Source organism: Myripristis murdjan, chromosome 6 (assembly GCF_902150065.1).
Source record: "Myripristis murdjan chromosome 6, fMyrMur1.1, whole genome shotgun sequence".
NCBI lineage: Eukaryota > Metazoa > Chordata > Actinopteri > Holocentriformes > Holocentridae > Myripristis > Myripristis murdjan.
The window spans coordinates 34,762,692-34,778,721 of record NC_043985.1 but is presented as its reverse complement, the minus strand read 5'-3'; the positions used below and the strand labels follow the sequence as shown (position 1 = coordinate 34,778,721).

Genomic DNA, 16,030 nt, shown 5'->3' with positions numbered 1-16,030 from the left:
TGTCGCTTCCCTTTTTATGTTGATCCACTTTCCTCTGAGATCACAGATTTTAGTTCAAACATTGATGTTGTTTACCTTCAGCTGGCAGAGCAGGTCAGAGGTCAGAGGTCACGACACCCTGATCCTCCTGGACCGGTCAGGTTCACGTCCTGAGCCTCAAGGTGTGTGTGTGTGTGTGTGTGTGTGTGCAGCGCTCTCTGAACGGGAAGCACTCCCTCTGTGAGCACGACGGGTTGTATCGCACCGCCATCGGAGAGTCGACGGCGTCCCTGCACAGCAGCAGCCAGGCCAGGTGAGCTCACCTGAGCCAGGGTGGGGATTCAAACTAGCAACCTCCTGGTTCGCCCGCTCCTCCAGTCACACACACACACATGAATACCTTCAGTGCTGAAATTGAGATTAAGATTTTTGATATCTGAAGAAGAGTTGTTGTTCTTGAGTAAAAAGGAAACAGTTGAATTCTCAAAACCACGAAATGAAGCGTACAAACTGATGACCTGTGTTTTGTGAAGGGAGGACTCAGGACGGAAACGCACCGCCTCCTCCAGCTCTGCGAAAAAGAGTTACCATGACGACGACGACTCCTCCATCTTCCTCCGCAAGCGCTCCAGAGGAGACGGTAAAGAGATGTTCTTTAACTCAGAGACAGTTTTGAAGGCTTCTGGAGACGAGTAGACAGAGAAGAATAGCTCTCACCACCTCAGTGGGCTTCCAGACCTGAGTTCAGCAGTAGAGTTCTCACTGACGGAACTGAGTAGAGTTCTGGGTTAGGGTTCCAAAGAGTTCCATAGAAGAGTTCTGAAGAGTTCAGGAGTAGAACCCGACAGTGCGATCACTTTGAGAATTCACAATTCATCCTCTTCGTCTGAGGTTCTGCAGAGTTTGGCAGCAGAGTTGAGTTCTGAAGAGCCAAAGAGGAAGAGTTCTCACCTCTAGACTTCCAGAACCGAGTGGAATTGGAGAGTAGAGCTCCGAAGGGTTCCACAGTCGAGTTCTGAAGAGTTCAGGAGTTAGGGTTCTCAAAGTGAGCCGGATGTGTTTTGGGTGATCAGATCACAGTTTGTCTTCAGTGCATCTTGGGTGTTTGACCTGTGTAGTTATGTGGTCCAGCTGCTACCTGCTGTCTCACCTGAGACGCAGGTGAACACCAGCTGAACACCAGGTACACAGGATGAAGATCACAGGTATAAATGCAGTGAAAATATTTTGGATGTGGCAGATTCGGACTCGGACAGCGATCTGTCTCTGGACGAGAACAGCAGCTCCTTCGCTTCGTCCGACAGCGAGGACGATCGAGGCCGACGGAAACAGAGGTGGAACAACGAGAGAGCGAGGCGGCCGGAGCACAGCGCTCCTCCGGGTAAACCAGCAACACACATGCACACACACCTGAACACACACACATAAAGGTAAAGTCTGGCTGGACTGAAGCTGCAACAACTTCCAGAAAAATCCAGGTGCACCTTTTGATTCTTGTCAGGGTGGAAAAGCTGCTCTAACATCAGGCCAGGGGTTCTGAGCTTCTCAAACTCCAAAAAAAAAACATTATGTCAAGCTCATATCAAAAAGGGCAGGTGTGCACCAGCAGCGGTGCAGCCTGGGCTGTCAGTGTCATCGTGTTCATGTCCATTTGCTCATCACACAGGTGATGCATTTTCAAAGCTTTAAAGAAAAAAACACAATGAAAATACTATGAGCTTCAAAGCAGAGACATACAGTGAGATAATTGTTTATGTTGTATGTAAAATGTTGGCATGAAAATCTTTATGGCATTTCCCAATGATTTGTTGCCCACCTGCTCCCAGCCAATCAGGTGAGGCCGTACTGGCCAGTGGAGCCTCCAACAGCCAGTGAGAGCGAGGATCCCGGCGGGGGCGGCGAGACGCTGCGGGTGGAGACCAAGGTGAGCGTCGACCTGAACGACCAGTCACCGTCTGAGAAGGAGGGCGGAGCCTCTCCCGGCTCGCCCGGCTCGCCCGACAGCAAGCGGCAGCCAGAGAGGAGACGAGGTGAGACCCTCTGCTTCCTGTCTGCACAGGAAGTGGCTCAGCAGGGAACCTGATGTTTGTGTTTGTGTTCAGGGATCCTGAAGACCCGCGCCGCCTCCACCGCCGTGGCCGACAGGAACATGAAGAACCGCCTCCGCGAGAAACTCAGCGACTTCACCCCCCCTCACGTCCACCCCCGCAGCCCTCCCACCAATAGGAGCCTTTGTGCCGTCACCATGGGAAACGGGGTCATCATCAGACTTCCACCGCGTCCGCCCCTGTCACCACGACAACAGCACAACGGCATCACCATGGTAACTGCGATGCTGACGACCCCAAGCACCAACAGGACTGAGGACGGACACGACTCCGAGTCAGAGTGAGTGTTTCCTGTCTGCTTCCTGTCTGCTTCCTGTCTGCTTCCTGTCTGCTTCCTGTCTGGCTCCCAGTCTGCGTTCTAGTTGATCCAAAGGTGTTGGATGGGGTTGAGGTCGGGGCTCTGTGCGGGCCGCTCAACTTCTTCCACCCCAAACTCAGCCGGCCACGCCTTTATGGAGCTGCTCTGTGCACTGGGGCTCAGTCATGCTGGGACAGGAAAGGGCCTTCCTTCCCCAAACTGGTCCCACAGAGCTGGAAGCAGAGAATTGTCCAAAATGTGTCGGTGAGCTGAAGCGTTCAGATTTCCCTTCAGTGGAGCTGAGGGGCCGAGGCCGAGCCCAGAAACACCAGCCCACAGCGTGACCCCTCCTCCAGCAAACTGCACAGTCGGCACAATGCGCTCAGGCAGGTAACGTTCTCCTGGAGGCAGGGAACGTTCTCCTGGAGGCGGGGAACGTTCTCCTGGAGGCGGGGGACGTTCTCCTGGAGGCGGGGAACGTTCTCCTGGCGTTCCCCAAACCCAGACTGCTGCTGGATTTTCTACACCTTTAAACACGTGAAGTCAGTCATTAACCCTATAAAGCCTGAACTATGAAAGAATTGGCAGAAAATTCCAATTTTTTGAAACTGAACCCTTTATTTAGTCCTATAACAAAATAGATTTTAAAAAATTCAAAAAAATATGTTATTACACGACCCTTCTGGTGTATGATATATGATATGTCCTTGAAGTGCCCATGCTGTGGTCCAGGGTGAACAGGGGAAGTGTTCAAAGGTATACAACAGTATTTTGGTCAAGTATTGATTAAACTGAAAACGAAAAACAGAATTGAAAATGTGTATCATATATGATACAAATGGCTTTATAGGGTTAAGAGGTTTATCCCAGTGCTTTTGCCCATATGGTGTGTGTGTCTGGCAGCGCTCATACATCAGTGTGATGATTTGTGTTGTTCATCTGCACCACATCAGTCTTTTATTTAAAGGAATACTTCAGCGTGGTGGGCACAATATATTTACACAGTGCATCATGTGGGTGTAAAATACACATCTTGGAATTTTAAAAAACAAACTCGAGTGGTTTGAGGAGAAGTTCATTAGTGGTGGATCTTCCTCTGCCTTCAGCGGTGTGAGGATCACTGAGACAGATGGAAGGATAAATGTGTTCAGAGGTTACAGCGCCACCGTCTGACTGCTCCTCAAAAAAATATGCCAAGACGTGTGTTTCAAATCCACATGGTTCACTGTGTAACTCACACAGCTTCAGAGCTGCTGCAATCTTTATTTTTCCACTTTGACAGAGCCAGGCTAACGACTCCCATAGACTTCAGATCTTTATGCTAAGCTAGCAGGAAATGCTTCCCACAGGAATTGAACCACTGGACGTACTGAGGCGAAACATCTGGTCTCAGTCTGGGGAAGTCGGGAAAAAGGGATTTTGTCCCTAATGCTGTTTTCCTTAAACTGATTTAGAGACCAGCGATGCAGCACAAAGCAGGAAGCTGATGTGCTGCAGCAGATTTAGCTAACAGGTTATTAACCACAAGCTGTTTTTATTCCTTCCTGTTCCTCCAGCGGCAGCGGTGAAACGTCCATCTGAGCCTCGCCTGCTCTGCTCCGCAGAACCAAGAAGGGAAGAGGAAGTGAAACTGTGATCGTTACCAGGCAACACGAGAGCAGACAGGCAGCCAGAGGTCAAAGGTCGAAGGTCAGAGTCTGAGCCGGGCAGGAAGTGGACACCAGCTGCCTCTCAGCCTCCGGAGGAAGCAGCTCTGAGTTCCTGCAGCATGAAGCGACGCAGGCTTGTGTTTTCAGACCTTCTCCTCCTCTGGACCCAAAGCGTCTCCCAGCCGACGCCCGGACATCAAACCAGCAAACATCTGATCCAGCATCACTGACCTGGCCTTTAAATCATGACCACATTCACATGTGCATCTCTAATGATTACAGGGATAATTGTAAAGGTCAGATCAGTGATGCTGGATCAGATCTCTGGCGGCCTCCCGGGGGTCCCCGGACCCACCTTGAACACCCCTGCTTTAGATTCAGTCGCGGCCAAACTGCAGCTCAGGTCTGATCTGGTGATCGTGTTCGTGTCAAACTACCTTGGACTCACCTGGGACACCACAGAACAATTCTCCGTCCTGCTCGTTATCTCCACTGGGTGGCGCTGTGATGCAGACAGAAGCAGAAACTCACAGGGAAATGAACTTTTTTTTATGTAAAGACTTTCAGAATAAGATGAGCTGTGACTCAAAGATCAACACCGTCAGTGTGTGATCTAATTAAGAACATGTCTCTTCACAATAAAATGCCTTTTGGTCTTTGAAACAGTGTAGATATCTTGCTGTTATTTTTAGAACTAGTTTCTATATGGTGAGCAGTTTGGATTCAAACGTGTGAGTCGTCAATTTGCTGCCGTCCTCCCTTTGTTTTGAAAGTTTTGGTTTTTTGCTGCAGTGAAATGTGTTGAAATGTGGGATTTGTTGTTTTTTTTTGTGATTTCCTCTGCACCTATCCAAGCTGCTGTGAGCTGGAAAGTGGGCGGAGCCACAGCCTCTGGGCTTTTACTTTGATATCTAACCGCAGCACCACAGAGTCTCCTGGATGAGGAGTCCAGACCACAGGGTCGCGGTGCGGATGTCACACTTCCTGTTTGACAAATCCCTCAATACTACAGTACCCATGAGCCTCAGTGACGTTACTATGGTGATAAGCGTGCCGCGAGAATTTCAAAATAAAGGTGGCATGATCTGAAAGATGACTATGATGATCAATGGTCGCACTTTGCATCAATCCTATTGCATCGCTGGATCAATGGATCGTTACACCCCCAGTAGGCACACAGCGCCACCTAGGGGACCTGCTGTAACAACGCACTTAACGCCAAGAGGAAACCTGAAACCCTGAGCTTTTTCAGCTCCAGTTTTCTAGTTTTCGCTGGTGTTTCAGTTCACAGAGCAGTGTGTGTGTGTGTGTGTGTGTGTGTGTGTGTGTGTGTGTGTGTGACAAACAGAGCAGGACAGCAAAGTGTGTTCACATGCAGAAAACTTTATTGGTCAGTGCTGCAGTGACAGAGTCTAGTAGCAGGAGTCCATGATGCGCCTCATGCTCATGAACCTCATGCTGCCCATGCCCATGTTCATGAAGCTCCTGTACTCTCCGGGCCTCATGTACATCATCCTGCCTCTGTAGTGGGGCTGCTCGTACATCAGCCAGTGTCCGTCCATCACGTTGCAGGACATGCAGTTGGACATGCGGTAACGGTCCATGATGTTGTCGCAGTCGTCCATCAGCTCGTACATCTGGCCTCCGAAGTTCTCCCTCTCGTAGATCCTCATCCTGTAGTTTCCTCTGTACTGTAACGGCAGAGAGAAAAGCCGTCAGGGATCAGCTGAGCGCTCTGGGCCGGGACGCCCCGCCCCGCCCCGCCCCGCCCCGCCCCGCCTCGGGCTCGCCCAATCGCTGCCTGACTTTGATCCTGACTTTGATCCTGACTTTGATCCTGACTTTGAGCCTTTTCAGCCTCACTGTCTACAGCTCTAGTGATACGGCAGCGTTTGGGGTGTTCCTCTGAACCCTACACTGTGTTCATGTCAGGCTTTTCTTTGGCTGCTTGGACAGTTTTCAGGTCCTGTCTAGTTTTGGGGTGGTGCCTTGCTGAGTGGCTCGTGGCAGGTTGCTGCCTGTGTCTGGCTGGTGGCTGTGTTCTGTTCTATGTGTGACCTGCTGCAGGTGAGCGCTCTGTAAGGAAAGCTGTGCTGCTTCTTACCATGGGGATCATGCGGCAGGACCTGATGCAGTCGCTCATGCCCATCATGCTCATGTAGTCGGAGTACTCGCCCCTCCTCAGGAAGTACTGGTTGCCCATGAAGTTGGTGCGGTCGTAGACCATGAAGCAGCCCCTCTCCACCCTGCAGGAGTGGCACCTGCTCAGGTAGGAGGACATGTCGGCAAAGTCGCTGCTGCACTCGTAGGAGCGGCCCTGGAAGTTCCTGTCCTCGTAGAAGACGATCTGCAAACCACAGCAGAGGAGACACTTTGAGACACGAGACGCCTCCATCGACAAACTCACTGTCCTCGGTGTGTTTTTAACATCTGTCATATCTACAGGATGTTGCCATGTGCACAATGACAGAAATTAAGATATAAAGCCGTTGATTTTAGGTCTGGTTTCTGATGGCAGACTTTTTAAACGAGGGTTTTCATGGAGGTCATGCAGGTCAAAGCCAATAAACCGATAAACTGTGTGTTATTTTATCTGGTGAACTGGGAGCTGTGGATGTGCTGAGACCTGCCACCAACAGATGTTTTAGAGGTTAATGTGCTGGATAATAGAGGCACATTAGTAAACACTAATCCAACTAACTGATTAAGCCCTGAACTCATTTTTGTCCCACAAACATTTAAACACAACAAATCTGATCCATCAGATTTGACCTTTAAACAGATCATTTCAATCTTGTGAGTTCTTTCCCAGTTTTCCTTCTTTCTTTTGTTTTGGCTATTTATTTATTTAGTGAACATCGTGTACACTAATAATCTGGTCAATTATGAAAATTTGCTTGTTGAATTTTGTGTTTTTTAAAAGAAATCAAGTCAGTTTGCTCAGGTTTTAAAGGGTAAAATGCTGCGTTCAGACGCCTCTCAGAGCTTTTAAACAGCATCAGTGATCTGACCTTTAGTCATATGAATCATTAGGAATATAGTATCATATCAGGTCATTTTCTCCCTTTTCCTGCTAATTTTTCTGATACTTTTCTGGTATTATTCTAGTTAAAGTAATAATGTTAATGATGTTTTTGCTATATTTCCCCCGTGTTGCTGCTCGCCCCCTCGTGTTTTGGCCCGGGATGGGGGGCTGAAGGTGCTGCTCACCCTGCTCATCATGTTCATGCTGCTGGAGGTCATGTTGGCAGCTGGTGGTCCTGGTGCTGGGGGTTTCAGGTGCTGCTGGGGCGGCTGCTGGGCGCTGACTGCCTACCTGCCCCAGGCTTTGCTCTTTATAGCACCTGGCAGCCAAAGGCCCATTGTGCAAACAGCCTGAGCCAGCAGCTGCCATGAAAGCCCAGCGGGGATCGGCATTTCTCTTAGAAACACAAAACACAAAAAGCCTTTGGTCCACTGATGCCTCACACTCAGGTTTTTTTTTTTTTTTTTTTTTTTCAAATATTATTATTACATAAGAACAGACAACAGACCCAGACAGAGCAGGAGGACAGAAACATAACATTAGGGCTAATAAAAATATAAAGACACTGATGTTAATACTGAGGGGAGAGAGACATATATACACACACACACACGTATGTGTGTGTGTGTGGGGGGGGGTATGTTTAAAGACAAGAAGAAAACAAAACAAAAAATTATTTACAGATTCTGGAAATGTTTACTTCTCATCCTGATGTACACCATGTTTACTCTGATTTTTTTTTTTTTTTTTTTTACCAAAGTTTTTTTTTTTACCAAAGTCTGGGAAGAGAGAGAGAGAGAGAGAGAGAGAGAGAGAGAGAGAGAGCAGTGGTGGTCGAGTTAGCTACACTGTGAAGAGTGATTTCTTTTAATTGCTTGACTGCATTTTTTTAAAAACTTATTTTAGCAATGTAATCGGATATTTTGTTTTGTTTATTCTATCTCTTATATTTGTATTTGTTAAGCAAAAAAGCCATATAGCTTCCTTATTATAAATAAAGACCAAACTTCAAAATTCAAAAAGGCCATACTAACACACCGCCGTTTGCCTCGAGACGTGCACGATATCCTGTGAAGTGAAATGTAAAAAAAGTAATTCAGTTTTCAGTGAACTTATATCATCACTGTGAATTCCATAACTCTACATTTAGTTTTAAAACACTGTCTTTCAATACAATAATACAATACAATACAACTTTATTTGTACAGCACATTTAAAAGAACCACGGGGTTAGCCAAAGTGCTGCACAGTAAGACATATAGATAAAACATTTAAAGACAAGAATAAAGAACCAAACAAGAAAAAACAATGGAGAAACAAACAAGCTCACAGCAGGTGCCTCTTTACAGGATGACAGACATGATGAACTACAAGGTGTTAAAGGCCACCGAGTAAAAGTGTGTTTTTAAAAAGGGATTTAAAAACAGGGAGTGAGGAGGCCTGTCTGACCTTTAAAGGCAGCTCGTTCCAAAGCTTAAGGGCAGCAGCGGCAAACGCTCTGTCACCTCTGAGCTTTAGCCGTGTTTCAGGGACTGATCTTAGGGATCGAGGTGGGCAGTAAGGCTGAAGCAGATCAGACAGGTAAGGTGGGGCAAGGTTGTTCAGGCATTTGTTCATTATGAACACATCAGTCAAATCTGTTGTGTGTTGGACATGACATGTTATTTAAATTTCTAGTGAGTCCACATGAAAACTGTTCCAGCATCAGCTCCTCCACAGGCTGCAAAACCATCATCAGGAAGTGATCCATCGTAGTTTTCATGCGGTGTGTCTGTAGTTTCTAAAGGATATTATTTTTCTGCTGCTCTTCATTTTAGAAATTTGTCCAGTAGCTGAGAGAGATTCTCCAGGGTCAGCACTGCTTTAGCCTGATGGATGTAGAAAAGTTTACCTACATTACATGATATTATGTTGATAGTGTGTTTTGGTTTCTCTGAGCCTCGGCTCCTGTTCTGGATCAAACTGGGAGGATGAATGGATTTTCCATTTTGAATACACACCAGCTGGACTGAAGTCCTGGTCCACCTCCACCTCCACCTGCAGGAGCTTCTCTGAGCTCCATCCTGAACCCAGAGGCTTTAATATGGAGAACAGCTTCCACTCTGCTGGGAGGCTTTCTGCCAGATGTTGGAGTGTCTGTGGGAGTTTCTCCCAGATGTTGGAGTGTCTGTGGGAGTTTGTGCCAGATGTTGGAGTGTCTGTGGGAGTTTCTACCAGATGTTGGAGTGTGTCTGTGGGAGTTTCTGCCAGATGTTGGAGTGTCTGTGGGAGTTTCTACCAGATGTTGGAGTGTCTGTGGGAGTTTGTGCCAGATGTTGGAGTGTCTGTGGGAGTTTCTGCCAGATGTTGGAGTGTCTGTGGGAGTTTCTGCCAGATGTTGGAGTGTCTGTGGGAGTTTTGAGCCTTTGTGAGCTCAGACTCTGATGTTGGACCAGAGGGCCCGGCTCCCAGTCTGCGTTCTAGTTGATCCAAAGGTGTTGGATGGGGTTGAGGTCGGGGCTCTGTGCGGGCCGCTCAACTTCTTCCACCCCAAACTCAGCCGGCCACGCCTTTATGGAGCTGCTCTGTGCACTGGGGCTCAGTCATGCTGGGACAGGAAAGGGCCTTCCTTCCCCAAACTGGTCCCACAGAGCTGGAAGCAGAGAATTGTCCAAAATGTGTTTGTGCTGATGTTGATGCCAGAGGAGGTTTGGAGCTCTGCAGGTACTGAGGCGGCAGAGCGTCGGACTCTTTTACGCACTATGAGCCTCGGCGCTCGGCGACCCCGCTCTGTAACTTTACGTGGTGCCGCCCCCTGGTGGCCGAGTCGCTGTGGTTCCTAAACGCTTCCACTTTGCAATAATCCCACTTCCAGCTGATGGTGGAATATCTGCAATAATCCCACTTCCAGCTGATGGTGGAATATCTAGGAGGGAAGAAAGTTGAGCAGCTGACTTGTTGCAGTGGTGGCTTCCTGTTCCATCTCTATTCCAGCAGCACCTGAACTCAGTGAGCTCTTTAGAACCAGACGCTCTGTCACTGATGTTGGGAAAGGCAGACTGCATGGCTGCTGCTGGAGGTTACACACCTGTGGGGACGGGGCTGAAGGAAACACCTGAAGTCACTGATGAAGAGCTGTGGCCCAATACTTTTGTCCATATTGTGTAAATCTGATCACCGCAGCGCCCCCACCTGGCCACCAGGGCCCAGAGCGTCAGGCAGCGGCGTCTCATACACCAAACACACAGACACACAGCAGCTACATGTCGATATTCTGTGGGAGGATCATGTTGTTATCATGAGCATAAATGAATGTAAAAACTCTTTATTGATCAAACAGCATGTTGGACTGATGAGGGAATTAACCCTTTGAGACCTGAGCACATTCATTTGATTTCTCCCAAAAACACAAGAGACAGACAGTGACCCCAAAATTAGCAAGAAATGTGTAAAAAGTTACAAGAAAATGACCTGAAAATTAGAAAAAAAAATGAAGAAAAGGAAGAAGAAAAAGAGGAAGAAAAGAAATGTGAAATTAAGCAACCAAAGAAGTCCTGAAAATAAAAAGAAAAGAAAAAAGAGCTGTTTTTGTAACATCATTTTAAATATATAATTATAATAATTATTTTTTTGTATGAATAGACACACACACACACACACACACACACAGGAGAAAAGACAAGAGGGATGTTAGTCACACAGCAGAGAGAGATACAAGACACTTGGGTCTCTATAATCTGTAATCTCAGGGGCCGGTCAGTGTTTGATGGGGCCATGTTTGTTTGTTTATTTGCACAATAAAAGCAACAAAAAGAGAGAAACAAAAAAAAAAAAAAAAACAGTTAAAAACATGTGCAGGGAGAGACATGAAACCCAAAGGGCTTATTTAGGAGCCTCACCCCAAAAACTACATAATAACAATACTATGCTGTACAACAAAACTATATAGTAGTAACAGAATAATAATAACAGTACTGATATTACAAACAACATTTACATACACATACATACATATACCCAAATACATACATATACATACACACATATACACATTACTCAACATCACATATCAATACACTATATCAATATATTACAAAATAGCATCAGTATTAACAATAATGAAAACTTTTATAAAATATGCAAAACCAAAACAAAACAGCTCAATTCAATCCAAGTTAAGATACATAGTATCAAATCAGTCATTTAATAAAAGATATTTAAGTCTACATTTCAGTACTGAAGTAGACGTACAATTTGTAATAATTGAAGGTTTTTTGAGTGCCAGATTGAAGGACCTCTAAACTTAATACTAAACTGACCTAATGTTGTTCGGGAAAAACTTTGGTAAATATGTTTTGCTTGTCTGGTTGAATATGAGTGAATGGTGGAATTTGCAACAAAAAAGTCATTGAAAACAGCAGGAAAAGATGCAGCATTAACAGTACAATTAAACATAAAAATACATATCTGGTAAGTGTTTATGTCATAAATGGACAATATTTTAAGTTGTTTAAACAAAGGAGCAGTTGGTGCCAGATAACTCGTAGCAGTGGTGAATCTAACAAACTTCTTTTGTAATAACAATAATTTTTGAAGAGATATTGGATAGGTACTGGCCCAAACAAGACTGCAATATGATAAATAAGGGTAGATCAAACTATAATAAAGTGTTAATAGGCAAGATCTACTTATAAAAAATAAAACTCTATGGATAATGCCATAAGATATAGTAATTTTCTTACAGACCAGATCAATATGGTTTTTCCATGAAAGGGCTTCATCAACTGTAACACCTAAAAATTTAGTATGTGATACTTGTTTAATTTCATTATTATTAATATATAATTTAGCTTCTTCAATAGAATAGCTTTTATTTGTGTGCCTAAAGACCATATAATTGGTCTTTTTGATGTTTAATGAAAGCCTATTCATTAGAAACCATCTTGCAGTTTGGTCAAGTATACTATTTGCATTTTCAATAAGGAAACTGAACTTAGAGTGTGACAATACTATGTTTGTATCATCCGCAAATATGATAGGTAAAGCATTCTCAAACTGTAAAGCAAAATCATTAATAAAAATAAGAAACAAAAGAGGCCCAAGGATAGATCCTTGAGGAACACCATAAGATATCCTCATTTTTCTGGAATTCACACCCTCAATGCAAACATATTGCTGCCTATTATGAAGGTAATCTCTGAGCCAATCTAAGACAACATCACAAAAGCCATACCGATTAAGTTTGGCTAGTAAGATCTTATGATCCACTGAATCGAAGGATTTGGATAAACCTAAGAAAATACCTATTGAAAACTTGTTCTCTTTCAATGCTTCATGAATTTTTTCTACAAACTGAACAAGGGCCATATAAGTCGAATGCTTTTTTCGAAAGCCATACTGGTGCTTGTAAAGGATGTTATTTACATTGAGATGATTTAGGACTCTAACATACACCAACTTTTCTAAGATCTTGGAGAAGCAGGGGAGGATTGATATTGGCCAATAATTATTAAAGACTGCAGGGTCACCATCTTTGAAAAGTGGTAGGACTTTAGCTAGTTTCAACTCAGTTGGGACTATTCCTGTTTTCAGAGAGACTGCAAGTACATGAGTCAGTGGCATAATGATTGAAGAGGCTACCTCCTTCAGAAGCTTGGCCGTGATTTCATCATGACCAGCTACAGCATTGTTTAGGTTATCGATGATCTCTAATACTTCAGAACATGTTGGAGGTGCAAAGCTACCAAGAGGAGAAGAAATAGGCTGAATATCTTCTATGGTGCATTCTTTAGTAGATGGAATTTCTTTAGCAAGAGAGTATCCCACACTGGAAAAGAGACTATTAAACCCGTTTGCTATTTCTAGAGAAGTAGAGAATAATTTATCTCCACTTGAAAATTGGGCTGGAAGTTTCACTGTTGTCTTATTCTTATTTAATAATTATTTAATGACATTCCATGTGGCTTTTATGTCATTAGATGATTCCTTAAATTTATCAGTGTAATATTTTTTCTTAGCTATGCGGAGAAGATGTGTATATTTATTTTTGTATTTTTTATAAACATCAGTGTTGCCTCTGGCTTGCCCAATCGCTGCCTGACTTTGATCCTGACTTTATGATGGATTTGTTGTAATACTGTAGAAAAGGCTGGTAAAACCACAGAAAAGCCGTGGTTTCAGTTTCACAACTTAACACAGCTTTGTTGTAACTGTGGAAATGATCTATATAGTAAACAGGTTCATTTTCATAAGAGCAGTGTGTGTGTGTGTGTGTGTGTGTGTGTGTGTGTGACAAACAGAGCAGGACAGCAAAGTGTGTTCACATGCAGAAAACTTTATTGGTCAGTGCTGCAGTGACAGAGTCTAGTAGCAGGAGTCCATGATGCGCCTCATGCTCATGAACCTCATGCTGCCCATGCCCATGTTCATGAAGCTCCTGTACTCTCCGGGCCTCATGTACATCATCCTGCCTCTGTAGTGGGGCTGCTCGTACATCAGCCAGTGTCCGTCCATCACGTTGCAGGACATGCAGTTGGACATGCGGTAACGGTCCATGATGTTGTCGCAGTCGTCCATCAGCTCGTACATCTGGCCTCCGAAGTTCTCCCTCTCGTAGATCCTCATCCTGTAGTTTCCTCTGTACTGTAACGGCAGAGAGAAAAGCCGTCAGGGATCAGCTGAGCGCTCTGGGCCGGGACGCCCCGCCCCGCCCCGCCCCGCCTCGGGCTCGCCCAATCGCTGCCTGACTTTGATCCTGACTTTGATCCTGACTTTGAGCCTTCTCGGCCTCCCTGTCTACAGCTCTACTGATACGGCAGCGTTTGGGGTGTTCCTCTGAACCCTACACTGTGTTCATGTCAGGCTTTTCTTTGGCTGCTTGGACAGTTTTCAGGTCCTGTCTAGTTTTGGTGCCTTGCTGAGTGGCTCGTGGCAGGTTGCTGCCTGTGTCTGGCTGGTGGCTGTGTTCTGTTCTATGTGTGACCTGCTGCAGGTGAGCGCTCTGTAAGTAAAGCTGTGCTGCTTCTTACCATGGGGATCATGCGGCAGGACCTGATGCAGTCGCTCATGCCCATCATGCTCATGTAGTCGGAGTACTCGCCCCTCCTCAGGAAGTACTGGTTGCCCATGAAGTTGGTGCGGTCGTAGACCATGAAGCAGCCCCTCTCCACCCTGCAGGAGTGGCACCTGCTCAGGTAGGAGGACATGTCGGCACAGTCGCTGCTGCACTCGTAGGAGCGGCCCTGGAAGTTCCTGTCCTCGTAGAAGACGATCTGCAAGCGGAGGCGTCGGGGTGAGAAACGTCTCGCAAACTCGGACACATTTTGTCTCGATGTGTTTTGACAGATTGTCTCTGATGGATCAGACTGACGGAGGCGCTGCTACTTACCCTGCTCATCATGTTCATGTCGGTGGAGGACATCTTGGCTGGAGCTGGTGATGCTGCTGCTGCTGCTGCTGAAGCTGAACTGCCTTCCTACCTGGCTGAAGCCTTCCCTTTTATACTACCTGACCGGCAGAGGCTCTTTGTCCCAAATGTCCTGAGCCAGCAACAATCCATAGAAGGCTGTAGAGCACGGAGGGTCGGGGCGTGTTTTCAGGGCCCGGTGCCTCAAAAGACCTCGGTGTGGGCGTTTCTCTCAGAGCCGCGTCACACAAAGCCTCTTTGAAAGGGTTAACAATGAACGGCGAACGCCAAACGCGCTCTGCTCCGAGGCCGGACGGGAGGCCTGCGGTGCCCCACCTCAAAAATGTTGTTTTTTTTAGCATAAGCACTTTCCTGAGTTTCAGTTTTTTTAGCCCCTTTGTGTTCCTGCACTCAGTATGAAGCTGAAAATCATACGCTGACTTCAGGACAGGCATGTTCACACACACACACACACACACACACACACACACACACACACACACACACACACACACACACACTGACCACAGAACTGACCGCTGGTTTCACAGATGACTCTGAGGGGAACAGATTCAGCTTCACTGTTCAAAACTAAAGAATAATAGTAATAATGATAATAATAAAATAATAATAATAATAATAATAATAATAATGATGATAGGTTTTATTCATGTAGCAGCTTTCATGCCATGGGATGCAGCTGAAGATGCTTTACAAATCAATATCAACAACAGCTGTTCAGACCCAAACAGCAAAATCAATAAATAAAACAATAATGAAGTATAAACCGATGCAAAGCCAATAAAAGTAAAATGACATAAAACATCTACAGTAAAAAAAAGTGATCAATTAAAAGTAAGACTGTAAAAATGAGTTTGGAGGAAACAGAGACAGAGCGCTACGGAAACAGTTTGGGACAAACTTAGATAAGCAGCCAAGGAGGCATGAAGGTGAGCTGATCCTGGACCAGCTGCAGACCCCCGTCCCAGGGGGTTCTGTCCTGAAGGATCCTGATGGTCCACAGGTTTTTGTCAGCAGCTATTTTTTTTTTTTTTTTAATTTTGCAAACCCCCGCCTCTTTTTTAATTATTTACTACTGTTCTGTTTATAATGTAAATTATGCCTCATATCTTGCTATCCACTTTGCTGCTGTAATGCGTGAAATTTCCCCACCGTGGGACTAATAAAGGAATATCTTATCTTATCCAGTAATTTTCTGCTCATCACTTCTTCCCCCACAAATACATAAAGATATACAGCTATATTTACATATAGAAAAAAACAAAACTGTATTTCTGATTATATAAATGACAATTAAAGGTCAGATCAGTGATGCTGTAAAAATCCAATTAAATACATAAATAAGAAGTAAAACATGCTGTTCCTCCACAGGCAGGCTGGTTGTATGGCGCCATCTGCTGGTCAGGTGGAGGACAGGCGGCTCAGAGAAATGCAGTCATGTCATTTGAGATACTGAGTTTAATGTTTGCAATGTGTTTATACTTTTATTTATTATGAATTTGTAAACAGATTTTTTATCTTTTTATGTTCTTGGGTCTGTGTTGATTTTTTTTTTTTCAGCTTCAT

At 45.2% G+C, this 16,030-nt stretch overlaps 3 protein-coding genes across 3 annotated transcripts in view; 1 reads left to right on the top strand and 2 right to left on the bottom strand.

The window, feature by feature from the left end:
• LOC115361036 (cadherin EGF LAG seven-pass G-type receptor 1-like) overlaps positions 1-4,675 on the top strand; it is a 46,560-nt gene extending 41,885 nt beyond the window's left edge. Inside the window, 6 exon segments of the mRNA XM_030054271.1 lie at positions 192-292; positions 513-619; positions 1,220-1,360; positions 1,806-2,009; positions 2,082-2,367; positions 3,942-4,675. Of these exon segments, the coding sequence (XP_029910131.1) occupies positions 192-292; positions 513-619; positions 1,220-1,360; positions 1,806-2,009; positions 2,082-2,367; positions 3,942-3,966 (864 nt within the window). The 3' untranslated portion in view covers positions 3,967-4,675.
• Positions 4,676-5,446: 771 nt separating this feature from the next.
• Positions 5,447-6,471, bottom strand: LOC115360162 (gamma-crystallin M2-like). The gene is made up of 2 exons (XM_030052840.1): positions 6,139-6,471; positions 5,447-5,725 (listed from the first exon to the last, which is right to left on the bottom strand). The coding sequence occupies exons 1-2, from the start codon at positions 6,469-6,471 to the stop codon at positions 5,447-5,449; spliced, it is 612 nt and encodes a 203-aa protein (XP_029908700.1).
• A 6,930-nt stretch (positions 6,472-13,401) lies between these two features.
• Positions 13,402-14,305, bottom strand: LOC115360163 (gamma-crystallin M2-like). The gene is made up of 2 exons (XM_030052841.1): positions 14,067-14,305; positions 13,402-13,680 (listed from the first exon to the last, which is right to left on the bottom strand). The coding sequence occupies exons 1-2, from the start codon at positions 14,241-14,243 to the stop codon at positions 13,402-13,404; spliced, it is 456 nt and encodes a 151-aa protein (XP_029908701.1). The 5' UTR covers positions 14,244-14,305.
• Positions 14,306-16,030: the final 1,725 nt, after the last annotated feature.